This window comes from Solanum pennellii, chromosome 4 (genome assembly GCF_001406875.1).
Source record: "Solanum pennellii chromosome 4, SPENNV200".
Classification (NCBI taxonomy): Eukaryota; Viridiplantae; Streptophyta; class Magnoliopsida; order Solanales; family Solanaceae; genus Solanum; species Solanum pennellii.
This window is the reverse complement of record NC_028640.1, coordinates 57,823,484-57,836,659: the sequence shown is the minus strand read 5'-3', so window position 1 is coordinate 57,836,659 and position 13,176 is coordinate 57,823,484. Positions and strand designations below refer to the sequence as shown.

The following is a 13,176-nucleotide window of genomic DNA, read 5'->3' as shown; positions in this document are numbered from 1 at the left end:
CCATTTACCAACAATATTAACACCATTGTTAGCATTACAACAAGTTCATTTAGCAGCAACATCTTCTCTTTCTCCTTCATCACAACTTTGCTTCTGATTTTCTTCAAACTATTAGTTATTAATAGGAATAAACAGAAAGGACTGTAAATTAACAAAAGGAACGTTTAAGGGATTTTATAGACACAATAAATCTTTTATATAATATTAGTATCAATTTAAATTATCAATGGGGTACAAAGTAACACTTTGCTCAACAAAGTACAAATTTGTCTGGGATATATAAATTTGAATTCGCGCCGAAAAGTTAAAAGTGATCCCTACTTTATTTAAGGGCTCTTCAAATCATTTTTTTAAATTTTACGCCTATTATTGCTAAAAGAAATTGTAGGCCAAAGTATTCATATTGATGACCTAATTTTGTGTGATATCTAAGTTAAGAGAATTTTTACTGTATAGGTTTGGTAAGAATAAAGTTATGTCTCTTACAACATTTGGTTTTAAAACTGAATTTATGTATCTATTGACATAAGTTCTCAGGAATTAAGTTATGTCTTTTTACTGTATAAATTGGTGAATTATGAATCAAACATATGCCTCTATTAGCAAAGTTTTTTAAGAATTAAGTTACATAACTTGTAATTACATATGATACAAAATATAAATTTATGCCGTAATTTTTTTCAATGATAGAGTGCCACTTTAGCTCTTAGTATATATTTTCTTGTGTTTTTTGTATCCTCCCGACATCCTAGATGTATTATATCATGTAGGATACGTGTGTCTACTTGTTCAATTTTATAATATTTTAAGTACTTACTTGTGCACATCCAAAGTTGGAGGGCATAGTTATTCGTTAGCGCCAAGTTAATGGTCGTATTATGCCTATCTTTTTATCTTAAGATGTACCAGAGATAAATGGTGACTAATCTTTAGGATTTTCGATCACAAATGCTAATAGATTCTAGCAATTCATCAAAATTTGTGGTCAAAATTGTAATGATCACCATAAGTATCAAAACAAGTCTTGTGACTGAAGTTTACTAATGATTTGAGTGTTGTACTGTTAAGAGAAAGTGTTGCCCAACATAAAATACAACATTCAGGTGGTCCACTGTTGGAATTTCTGTGACATGATTCTCATTTCAGAAAAAAAATGATACCTCACTCATTTAAGTCTTTTCAGACATTGAGCTCACATATATGATAAGAAATTATATGTAGTTGAAACTATATTTGAGTGAAGATATTCAATTTTTTCAACAGTTGCGAGTTGCGACTCTTATAGTAAAGCTTATATTTTAATTGATATGCTTGAAAATGTTGTCGATGAAGTATTTGAGGAAAGCTTCTAAGTTACGTTGTATTCTTACTTCTGTATAGGTCTTTATTTTATGGCTGCTAATATTGCATACCAATTGGATCCCGGTTCACTTGATCTGTCTGTATTAACTGGACAGCTCACTCATAGGTCACGAGATATATGGATAGGGAATGATAATATGATTTTGAACACAAGAAATGTGATGGGAAGTTTTGTGACCTAGTAAATGAACATCCCATTCATCCACGAGTCCTAGATGTGATTAAACTATCTGGATTATATGGTGTTTATAGGTCTCATAGGACTGTTATTGATCGTAGCTTAATCACTGCACTAGTTGAGAGATGGCGGCCTGAGACTCATACATTCCACTTTAGGACGAGTGAGAGTACGATCACTTTACAGGACGCGGAGATATTGTATAGCTTACTCGTGAAAGGTAATCCGGTAGTTGGGTATGAGCCACATAAGTCTGTATGATTGGCAAAATATTTGTCAAAGATTATTAGGTTTTAGTCCACAACCTCAAGACTTTAAACATAGTAGTCTCAAGGTCTCTGGATTTATGGATATGATTTCTCCAGTTAGCAAAGTCACATATAGCTTTAGAGAATGTAGCGTGGTGGTTCCATTATCCGCGGAATTTGAACCATATCACCGTTGATCCCTTGGGTAGTTGGTTATTAAAGAAGTTAGATATTAGCTTATTAATTGTTGGAGCATAAATGATTTCTTCCGAACTATAGCTAGAATCTAGATTGTTGAGTACCGTTTTTCTTGTTCCAATATTTTCCCTTTAGGTGGATGTATTCGTATATGGCTTTTTCATTCTTATTCAAGTCATGTTCAAAAACATCTTAGATGTTTGATTTTCTGTCAAATTTTATTCGATGGACTGAATGGGTTAATTTTAAATTTTGGACAGGTGCGTCATATTCATTTGATGGTTAATAAAGCAATATCGCTCGTTGAAAATCCATCAATGGAGGAATTTTACGGGTTTCGTGCAATGGTGCGGGATGAAGGATCTAATTGTTTGGCATATGTGCAAGAGGCAGATAGGATTCATGTTCAAGCAAATTATAGAAGAGAGGAGCTAATGTCTGACCATTTGCATCCTCCTATTCGTCGGCGAGGAAAAGGTGGTATTGCGAGTAGGAAGGTACGTGCTGTTGAGAGAGGTCAAGCAACTATTGAAATGGGTGAAGATGATCAAACCACACAAGATTCCCAAGCAATCTCGAATTATGAACCAACAAACATTGAGATTGTGACGTACATGACACCACTGACTCCACAAATATCAAGGAACCCAAGTCTTTCATCACTTAAAATGTATTTGGTAGTAATCAACCTCAACATTTTGACAACGCCCCAAACTTTGTGGATGGTAATGAGTTGGAGGATGCAAATCAAGGTGCAAGCCAAGGTGGTGAACCATCGGTGAAGAAAAAGCGTTCAATCATTCCTAAGCTTTGTGGGACTGGTATGTTAAAATCTTCACATTATTCTTTGAATAAGTGTTTCTTTTTAGTTCAATAACTGAAAAATTGTTCCTAATTTTACGGAGTCATTTTCTTAATCAGCACGGCCAAAAGAACAAAACAACAGTTTGTGTGTTGACAAATAAAAAAGGCAAAGGATGAATCATGTGGTTCCAAGTGAGTTCTAATCAACAAGAAGAAAAAAAGTTTGTAATTTTTCTCTTGAGATGCATTCTTTACTTTCAAAATGGTGTTTAGCTTCAATTTTTAATAGTTTGAAATTCATATTGCAGATTGGATGTAGGAAGAAAAAGAAGATAACTTGGAGCTCATTTTTCACTTTTCTTGCAGATTGAAAAGGTTTTGCTCATTTTTGTTCTTCTTATGTAAAAATTAAGTCTAGTTTTTTGAAACTCTGGCAAGAAACTCCCTTTTTGTGGTTAATATTTTTTTACTTAACTCCTCATGGTACCATTCTACCTGATGTTGGTGGATATCTCCCTATAATTGATCAAGTGAACATAAAATTTTCATTTGCTCTACTTTTGGTTTTATTCTGCAAGTCAAGAATTATTTGCCGGTTAGTTAAATGTCTTCATAATTTTTGTTTACTTGAAATCTTGAGTGTGCTAACTTTTCAATGATATGTTAGGGAAATGCTACAGCTGATTATTGTAGATACAGACAAGCTATTCCTCTAGGTCCTGGAGGACGTTTGGATATCGACTCTAGTTTTGGATTCAGAAAGAGCTTCCTCCCACATGTATCATTTTGCATTAAAACTGAATGGAGGATTACTTTGTCTATCTTCCTTAATCACATTTTTTCTGGTTTTACACAAGAAGAAACAGAATTAGACACTTCTATTAAATCCCATGAAAAAAATTGTCAAGGACCTAGGGATGCATATGGATCATAGTGTTGGAGGTACCATCAGCTCATTGGATTTTCAATCTGAGCATTTCAAAAAACAAAATAAAAGGATCCACCAAGAGCCAGGCGGAAGAAAAGGGGAGAAATTTCCTTTTTTAATGAGATAGTGAGACAAAAAAACAAAAAACAAGAAGTACAACTTTGTAAGAGTTCATAATGCCAGCACCATGTCTTATAAGCTGAAAAATATCAAAGTTTGAAGTAGACAGAAGTTTGAGGTTAGCGCTATATATGTTGCTGCTAGAAAAACAACAACATACCTCGTGTAATCCAACAAGTGGGGTCTAAACTATTCACCTTTTTTGATCTTAGGAGAAAGTTCACTTAGACAATAAATTTGTAGACACTATACACCAGCGAAATTTTTTTCTGAAACTTTTTAAAGGATAGCTACAAATGACACTCTAAAGAACAACAAGCAACCCAAAAAGACATTGAAACAATCAACTTCAAATGAGCACAAGGAAGAGTAAACTGTTGCTACCACTAATAATATTTTGCTAGTTATCATAAAAAGAGGAAAAACAGAACTAAAATGTCATTTTTCAACAAAAAGGAAAATAACAAATTCATCAACTATAAGATAAACTAAATCAATGTATGACAAAATTACCTGAATCACAAAAAGAACTCTTCTTTATCAAAGTTTTTTTTTTTCTTTTTTAAAGCAAATCTGCAGACGTTTTCAAAGTTTTGAAATTTCACCTCCAATCTTTTGCCGCGTGTTTAAACTACAATACTCGATCAACACTCTCATATATCTTGTATAGAGCAAAACGATTTCAAATCGAGTAAAGATTAAGCATCAACTATGGAAGAGCAAGAAGATGGGTTGGTCTTCCAAATTCGTGCACTCTTCAAATACAACATTCATCAACTTCATTGTGACTTTGGAGCGAGATTTGATGCGAGTTCTCTTCTTAATTTTATCCCCTGTTACTTGAAGGTAGGTTTGGAGAATGAAGTGGGTTTTCTTGGAGGGTTTTCTTCCCCAATTTTAATATAACTAAATTGGGGTTTTTTTGTTCTAGTGCAGGAGTAAATGATATATGCTTAAAACGTTCTTCCCAATAACGTATTAGAGTTAAAACGTAATTTTCAGTTACGTATTATTATTTAACGTCGTTAGCAGTCCGTCCCTTTTCTCATTAAATTTTTTAAAATAAAATAAATTTTTTTAAAATAAATAAAGTATAAAATGTTACTGTGAACCACGTTTATACTAGTTTTGTAAAAAAAATTAAAAACATACTACTTTGGTGAATTGATTTATAGAATGACTTATTTTGGTCAAAAATTCCAGAACTTGAAAGCAGCAATATGACATGTCTTATGCTTTTCTTAGCCGATTGTAACTCGAGTTTACATTAAGGATATGAGTAGCTGAAATACAAGAGAAACGCGGCCAGCATTCGAGTTATGCGAGGACATAAACAAATTGTAAGAGTATAGGCTAATAAGAGAGTTCAACATAACAGACCAACAGGATTCAAACAAAGAGTGATGAAACAGAGCTACATAATTAGCACACTCAAAGTGGAGATCAAGTGAATGTCAAACCATTGCAGGAAAAGCAAGGCAGATATTTGGTTAGTTATAGGGATACAAAATCAAGTTAATGAGTATAATGACCAATATATAACATTCAAACAACTCCACTAATGTTTGACTCACGCTTATTGCCCAGAGACTTATAATACAATGAGATTAAAGCAAGCACTAAAACAGGAAAACCAAATACTCGTAATAACAGACTCTATACCAAGTGTTGAACACATAACAACCACATCGAAAAAAAATGTAAGAGGAAAACGAAATTACCTTTCTGGGGGGCAGCAAACTAAAGCTTAGACGTTAAGGATTCTGACTTCAAACTTCCTCAAACTCGAATTCAAACCCAAAAATAGGAGGACAAGAAGATGCAAATTTTTATACTCTAAAAGCAATGAAGTGTTGCAGTTCTTCAAAACGTTCTTCTCAATCGTTGTTCGTTTTTTCTTATATATAAAGAATCACAATCCATGTGCTCGCATACGTGACATACACGGATTGGCCGGTTAAAGGAGATATGGATTGCCAAAATTTCTCAAATTAAAACCATTTAAATTATAACATCTTCTTTATTAAATAATGATATTTATTCAATTAAAAATGATTATTTTGCAAAATTAGTCACTCCTAAAATTAAATTAATATAATTTAATAGCTTATTATTTAATTAAGATTTTAAATTTTAAACAAATGTACAAAAAATATTTATTAAGAATGACATTTATTTTTTTGAAAAATGAGAAAGTAAGTAGTAATATATATATACTAGTTAATTAACTCGCGCTTCGCGCGGTCATAAAAACAATTGCATTGAACTTGGAAATAATATTTTACTACTATTCATACATTAAAAATAATGAAAATATAGCTTCTAAAAAATATTAGTAAAATCTCAAAATTAATTTGATTATTTGTCATCATCACATAACTCAATAACCTCTAATGAATGAGTTATTCACGAAATAATAAATCATTAGTTCTTTAATCAACATTAGAAGAAAAAGAAAGAAGAAAATAAGAATATATATACAAAGGCATTCCGTTGAAAAGTGATATAAAATATTTATCAAATTCATGTAGTAGTATTTATAAGGAGATCAAATTCAAATCAATCTAGTTTGAGAAATGCGCCACAAATGGTCCTCGAATCATGAATATCTTATAAGAGAAGAATCAATAGATAAATATCTTATGAGAACTGAATCAAGGGAAAAACAGAATTGTACCAGCACCATGTTTATCAATAAAATTATATTTCTTCATATTTTCTTGTGATTGCAATTTATTTCTATCACATTAAACTTTGTTGCAAACTAATTGGCACGCCACGTGTGACCAAATTTATCCTTCATCTTTTTTCTCACAGATCAAATATGCAAATATGATGTTACAAAACCGCAATGATGGAATAATGAGTATTTCAAGCCTCATCTTTGAGTTTCAACAAGTCTACACTCCGACAAGACTTGAAGCAGGGGCAGTTGTAGACTTTGAAATTTTGTGGGACTCTACAAAACGTGTTTAATTCGAGTTGAGACTCTACAATGTGTGTTCATTTTCAACTAAAATTCTTGGAAGCTACTCAAAACACTAGTTCATGGCCTATGTAAATAGTATTATATTCCTTTGAAAAACATCTTGAATATTCTGCAAATTCATGAGATATTCATAAGGAGATCAAATTCAAATCATCATAATTTGAGAAATACGCTACAAATGACCCTCAAATCATGAATAAATATCTTATAAGAGAAGAATCAATGAATAAATATCTTGGAAAAAGACATAAATTTCCCCCTAAACTTGTTACGAAAAGTCAGTTACATGCTTATACTATTATGATGACCTATTACACACCTAAATTACTTAAAAGTGAATTTCTTTCAACCTTGACGCACATAGACCAGTCACATGATGAGAAAGTGTTTCACACTCGCGCCACGTCATCATTATGTCACTGCCACATCAATAATTACGTCAGATTTTTGGAAAAAAAATCCATGTCACCCAATTTCTTCTTTTTCTTCCGCATACACCATCAAGCCAACCATTAAATTACTACCATTGTCGCTATTATCATCAAATTCACTTCTCCACCATCATCGATTTCACCACCCATAATCAAATTCACCACTGTAATCTTCGCACAACCATTGTCATCATAAAAAATCGATAACAAACATCATAAATTTAACTAATTAACCATCAAAACCATATCACTATCATTGAAATTCATCATAACCATAATCATAAATTCACCATCCACATCAAAATCACGAGTTTCATTGTCAATTTCGAAATTAAAAGTCATACCACCACAAATTTTTCACCCATCACCATACCCACCACAAAAAATCATCACAATATACAAATTTTATTCAAGCTCAAAGAGGAGAATTGTGAAAAATTATAATTTTTTTAATTGTAAAGATTTTAGTCAGAAAATTGAAAATCACTGTTCAATTTACTATTACTAATTTTGAAATAAATCTAGAGAGGATTTTCTAAGAGAGAAGAAGGATATATGAACATAAATTAAAAATTGAATTTCGTGCAACAACCCAAAAACTTTTACACACACAATCTGATTTTTTTTTTTAATTTCAAATGCTCACAATCAACAAAAAGACAAAACAATAAATTGAATAATCCATTCTTGACTTGATGAATTTGATATGGAAATAGTGTTTGTGATAAGAAAAAAATGGAGGAAGAAGAAAGGTAGGGAAACATGAAGGAAAAAGCTGGGGGTTGGAAAAAAATTGCCCTTTTTTTTTACCCAAACACGCTTTTTTTAATTTTTATATAATTTTATTTCCATGTCAGCTTCGACTGTGGTATTGAATTCACTTTTGAGTAGTATAAGTGTGTAATAGGTCGCCTCAGTAGTTTAAGCGTGTAACTAATTTTTCGATGAAATTTCTTGGGTGAGTTCATGTCTTTTCGCTAAATATCTTATAAGAGAAGAATCCAGGGAGGAACAAAATTGTACCCGCACTATGTTTATCAATAAAATTATGTTTCTTCATATATTATTTATCGTTATTGCAACTTATTTTCTGTCACCTTAAATTTGTTACAATAAAAAAAGCTATTTTAAATATCTATTAGAAAATTTAAATCTTAATTAAATTAAAATGTAGATATTCAATTTTTCAATCAATATTATATATATACATACATACATACATAAAGAGAAAAGGATCAAAATTGTCCTTTATGTTTGAATTAAGAATCAAAATGATCTTTTGTGTTTTAACATGCAACACTAATAGTCCTCCATGTTTCAACAATTGGTATACTTTTGATACCCTTGCAAACGGACGTCAAAAATCTAACGTTGCTTTCTCTTTTACACGTGAGAAAGATTTCCCGCCAAAACTCACTTTTCCTTTGCCTCTTCGTTTTCCTTGTTAAACCAGACTTCTCTTCCCTTTTTTCTTCAAATCAAACCATATAATCTCGTTTTGTTCTGAATTTCATTAAAAGGTTGATCCATTTTTTGAAGCAACTATGTTGTTAAGGCACAACAATGATAGAGAATCAACTCCTACATATGGTGAGAATTTTTTTTCATCTCTAGATTATTGTTATTGCTTTTGAGAATTATCAGTTCTTCTGCATCACTTTCTAGTCACATTTTTTTCATGAGATGTTGGAAAAACAAAAGAAAAAACTTGATCCTACCATTAAAAACAATGGTGAATGGTTAAATTTCTTTCGATCCTTAACTAGATATCTCGATAATTTTTTTTTTTTGTAGAATACACTTTAACCTCTTATTGATCTGAATCTAGAGATTAGGTTAGTGAATGGTTAGATTCAAAAAAGAAATTACAAAGTATTAAGTGGTAAGAAACTCAGATAGTCTTACTATTCACAAATAGTATTAGGATCAATGGTGAAACAAAAAAAAAAAACACTACAGAAATCAGCCAGAGTGGCAACGGCAGTAAATTTGAGTTGTAAGAAGTAATAAGATCCTCCTGCATCTGCAAACGAACTGTCGAATTTGAATACTGGTGGAGGCTTGGAGCTAGCTACGTTAGTTATAGCACCACAAGATGGTGCACCTGGAATGGAATCTGTAGTATCATAGTTCACATAGCTAGCGCACACCAATATCACTGTGATCAGTGATGCATTCTTCAGTAGATGTACTATTTTCTGTTTATATAATTACGAGCATTAAATTTCTTTATTTTGGATGCAGCGGCATTATATTTGATTATTAAGTTGAAGCATTTTCCATTAGTTAGTTTTTCTGTATGCTTTTGTAAACTACAACACCTTATGTAATATATGCTTGTTTTTTTTATTTCAAATCCAGTATTCGAAGATTCATTTGTTAGTGTAAAGTATATCACGGGGGTGTCATGAGACGTATTCCAGACAAACATTACATAAATGGCAGCATAGACTATATTGATTATGTTAATGTGAACACGTTGAATCTTCAGGATTTTAAAGTGATGGCGGAGATTTGCGGATATGAATCTGATTCAATAACCTTTTGGTACAAGTGTGGAAAATATGGTAGAAGATGGAGATTGATTTCTACCTATTTATAAGCTTATGCAGTTAGCAAAAGTTTTCAAAAAGAGGATGTGAATGAGATTTACTTCGAACACTTGGACTCTTATATTAAAATGGACAATGGGGATATACCAAATCAAGAAGTCATTGAAGATAATGACAAGGAACAATTTACACATGAAAATTCATCTGTGATGATTTTTGTAATTTAGAGGCTGATTTATCCGACGACGAGTTAGTCAATGACCATGAAAAGATAAAACAGAGTATTCTGGGTGAAATAGAGCCTATTAGTGTTGAAGTAAAGAAAAAGATGGCAGCAATAGAGGGAGATTCTGATTGTTGTGATTCTAGTGACACAAGAAGTTTGCATAGTGATTCTGAAACTGAGAGCTACGATTATCCTCAATTCAATCCTAAGAGTGATGGAGATGATCCCATTTTAGCTCTAGAGTTGACTTTTGGAAGCAAAAGAGAGTTCAAGGATGCTGTAGCAACACATGAGATAAAAAGGAAAGTATATCAAGTGGAACAAGAATGACAAAGAATTAATCAGGGCAAAATGTATACATGAAAAGTGCAAATGGAAAATTATGGCATCCAAAATGCAATGGGACAAATCATTCCAGATAAAAACATACGATCCTACACATACTTGCAAAGAGTGGCACCATGAAAATAGAACAATCACATCATCCTTCATTGCGAGAAAATACCTGAATGAAATTGGATCAAATAGAAATGATAGCTTGGCTGATTTTAGAGATAGAGTGAATGTTGATCTAAGAGCTAAAGTGACTTTATCACAAGTTAAAAGAACAAAGAATAAGGCCATTTCGATTCTAGATGGTGATATCAAAGATCAATTCAAAATGATGTGGGACTATTGCAATGAAATGGACAGGACAAATCCAGAAAGTACTATTCATATGAAGTTTACTGATAATGAGGTGCCGGGACAACCATACAGGTTTCAGAGAATATACATTTGTTTTGCTGCTTGCAAGTTCGGCTTCAAGGCTGGTTGTAGAAAAGTAATTGGAGTGGATGGTTTTTGGTTGAAGGGTCCTATGTACGGAACTCAATTGTTATCTGCAGTTGAAATTGATGGTACAATAATATATTTCCCATTTGCCACGCCATTGTTGAGAAAGAAAATAAAGAGACATGGACTTAGTTCTTGACTTATTTGGCTAGCGATTTGGATATACATGAGGATGAGGCTAGTTGGACCTTTATGTCCGACAAACAAAAAGGTCTCATTGAAGCTTTTAATGATATTTTACGATATGTTAGTCATAGATTTTGTGTGTTACACCTTCATAACAACTTTAAAAGCGCAGGTCTCGGTAGCTTCTCATTAAAAGGGCACTCTGGGCTGCTGCAAAGGCTACTACTGTGCAACAATTTATTATATGCATGAATCATATGCTTGAGTTAGATCCAAATGATGCTGTTTGGTGTAATGAAAAAGAACCTAGTCAATGGACAATGGCTTATTTCTCCTCAAATGCTCAATCTGACGTGTTATTGAATAATTTGTGTGAAGTATACAATAGCATGATACTCGATACTAGAGACAAGCCAATTTTGACACTTTTGGAGAAATTGAGATATCTACTCATGGCCAGAATGCTAGCTAACCGGGAGAAAGCAGAACAATGGAATCTAGGTGATGTTTGTCCCAAGATTGAAGATATATTGCTTAAAAATCAAAAGGCAGCCGGAGAATATATTCCTAGAAAGTCAAATCAATGGAACTATGAAATTATAGGAGCTAGTATCATGGATAATTGGGAAGTGGATTTGGAGAAGAGAACATGTAGTTGTAGAAAATGGAGTCTCACTGGAATCCCTGCAAGCACGCAATTGCAACTATTTGGGCTAATCGAGAAGACATTCTTGATTATGTCCATGATTCCTACAAGGTGGAAACATAAAGAAAAATATATGAGAATGCAATTATTCCGATGAATGGCCCGCGAATATGGCCAAAATCTAACAAACTTCCCCCCTTGCCTCCAAGGATCTTGACAAGTATAAAGAGAGGAAGAAAGCAGAAGAAGAGAAGAAAAGAAGCTGATGAAGTAGGAGCAAGTCGGACAACGATGAAAAGGAAACAAAAATCTCTGGATTGTAGTACTTGCCACAAGACTGGTCACAACAAAAGGACTTGCAAAACTAAAGATGTGCAGCCTGAAACTACTACTTCTGTTCGTGATAAACTACCTGTACTATCTTGTAACATCATTTTTGAATTATTTCATCATTTAATCAACTTTAGCTAATATAAAGTATATATAAATATTTATATATATTGTGCTTTCAGGTTAGACGGAGATGTTTAGAAGTTCAGCAACAAAATATGAAACAGAGAGAAGTAGGACAAGGAGAAGAAATGAAATCGTCTTGGGAAAATTCACAACAAACCCAACAAAGTGGAGTTACATTATAAATAATACAACTTTTTTGGGTAAAAAAAATGGATCATTGTGTGCTTTTCTCAAGTTTAAACTATATTTTGCTATTTTTTCAGTTTCCTTTCTTTTTTGGTGTAGTTTCTGCGCAAACCTGGTGATGTTTGGTGCAATTTTGGAGTCTATTTTTGGAGCTTTTCTTGTGCAGCTTTGGAGTCTATTTTTGGAGCTTTTCTCGTGCAGTTTTGGAGTCTGTTTTCGGAGCTTATCTTGTGCATTTTGGAGTTGTTTAGCTGCTGTTATGGTGATTTTTCATTGCTGTTTTTGGTGCAGTTTTAGTGCTTTCTGGTGGTGGTGTTGAAGCAAGTCTAATGTCGATTTAGAGGCTATTGTTATCGATAAAAATATATATAAGAAGATTAAAATTATATAAATATATATGGTAATTGATGTTAAAATAAATTTTATATCTATTTAAATGATATTAATATGCAGTTTATTTTGAATATGTTTATTGTCTCATCTGATCTTCCTTTATTAATGATTTGTTGGTTTTTGTTGATCTTTATCGTTGATTTGATTGTTTTATCATGTCTAAACAAAATACTAATTTATATAAAATTAAATCTTAATCGATTTTAAATTCTTAATCATCAGGACAACCAACATTATTTGAAAGATGTAAAATCAAAATTTTAATTGATTACAAAACCTTTAAAATTAGGAAATAATTAAATTATAATTTTCTCATAGAAAATTATTTTTAAATGATAAAAAATCAATCAACATTCAAATTAGGATTTCATTGTTTTATAAGAGTGTATATTTTTTTTTATCAAAAATAAAATAAAATAGTGTACATTTGATAATGATGACTAAAGAAATTGAATGGAACAAATAACAAGAACACTCGATTAATTGGAATTTTTTCAAA

The 13,176-nt window shown here is 32.1% G+C and overlaps 1 protein-coding gene and 1 pseudogene across 1 annotated transcript; both read left to right on the top strand.

Annotated features, from left to right (window-relative positions):
- Window positions 1–2,251: 2,251 nt before the first annotated feature.
- On the top strand, window positions 2,252–2,967 carry LOC107017560 (annotated as a pseudogene).
- A 7,451-nt stretch (window positions 2,968–10,418) lies between these two features.
- LOC107016822 lies at window positions 10,419–12,625 on the top strand. Its single transcript, XM_015217168.1, has 5 exons — window positions 10,419–10,935; window positions 11,267–11,753; window positions 11,852–12,056; window positions 12,384–12,492; window positions 12,576–12,625. Exons 1-5 carry the CDS (start codon window positions 10,419–10,421, stop codon window positions 12,623–12,625), a joined length of 1,368 nt encoding a protein of 455 aa, XP_015072654.1.
- The last annotated feature ends 551 nt before the right edge of the window (window positions 12,626–13,176 follow it).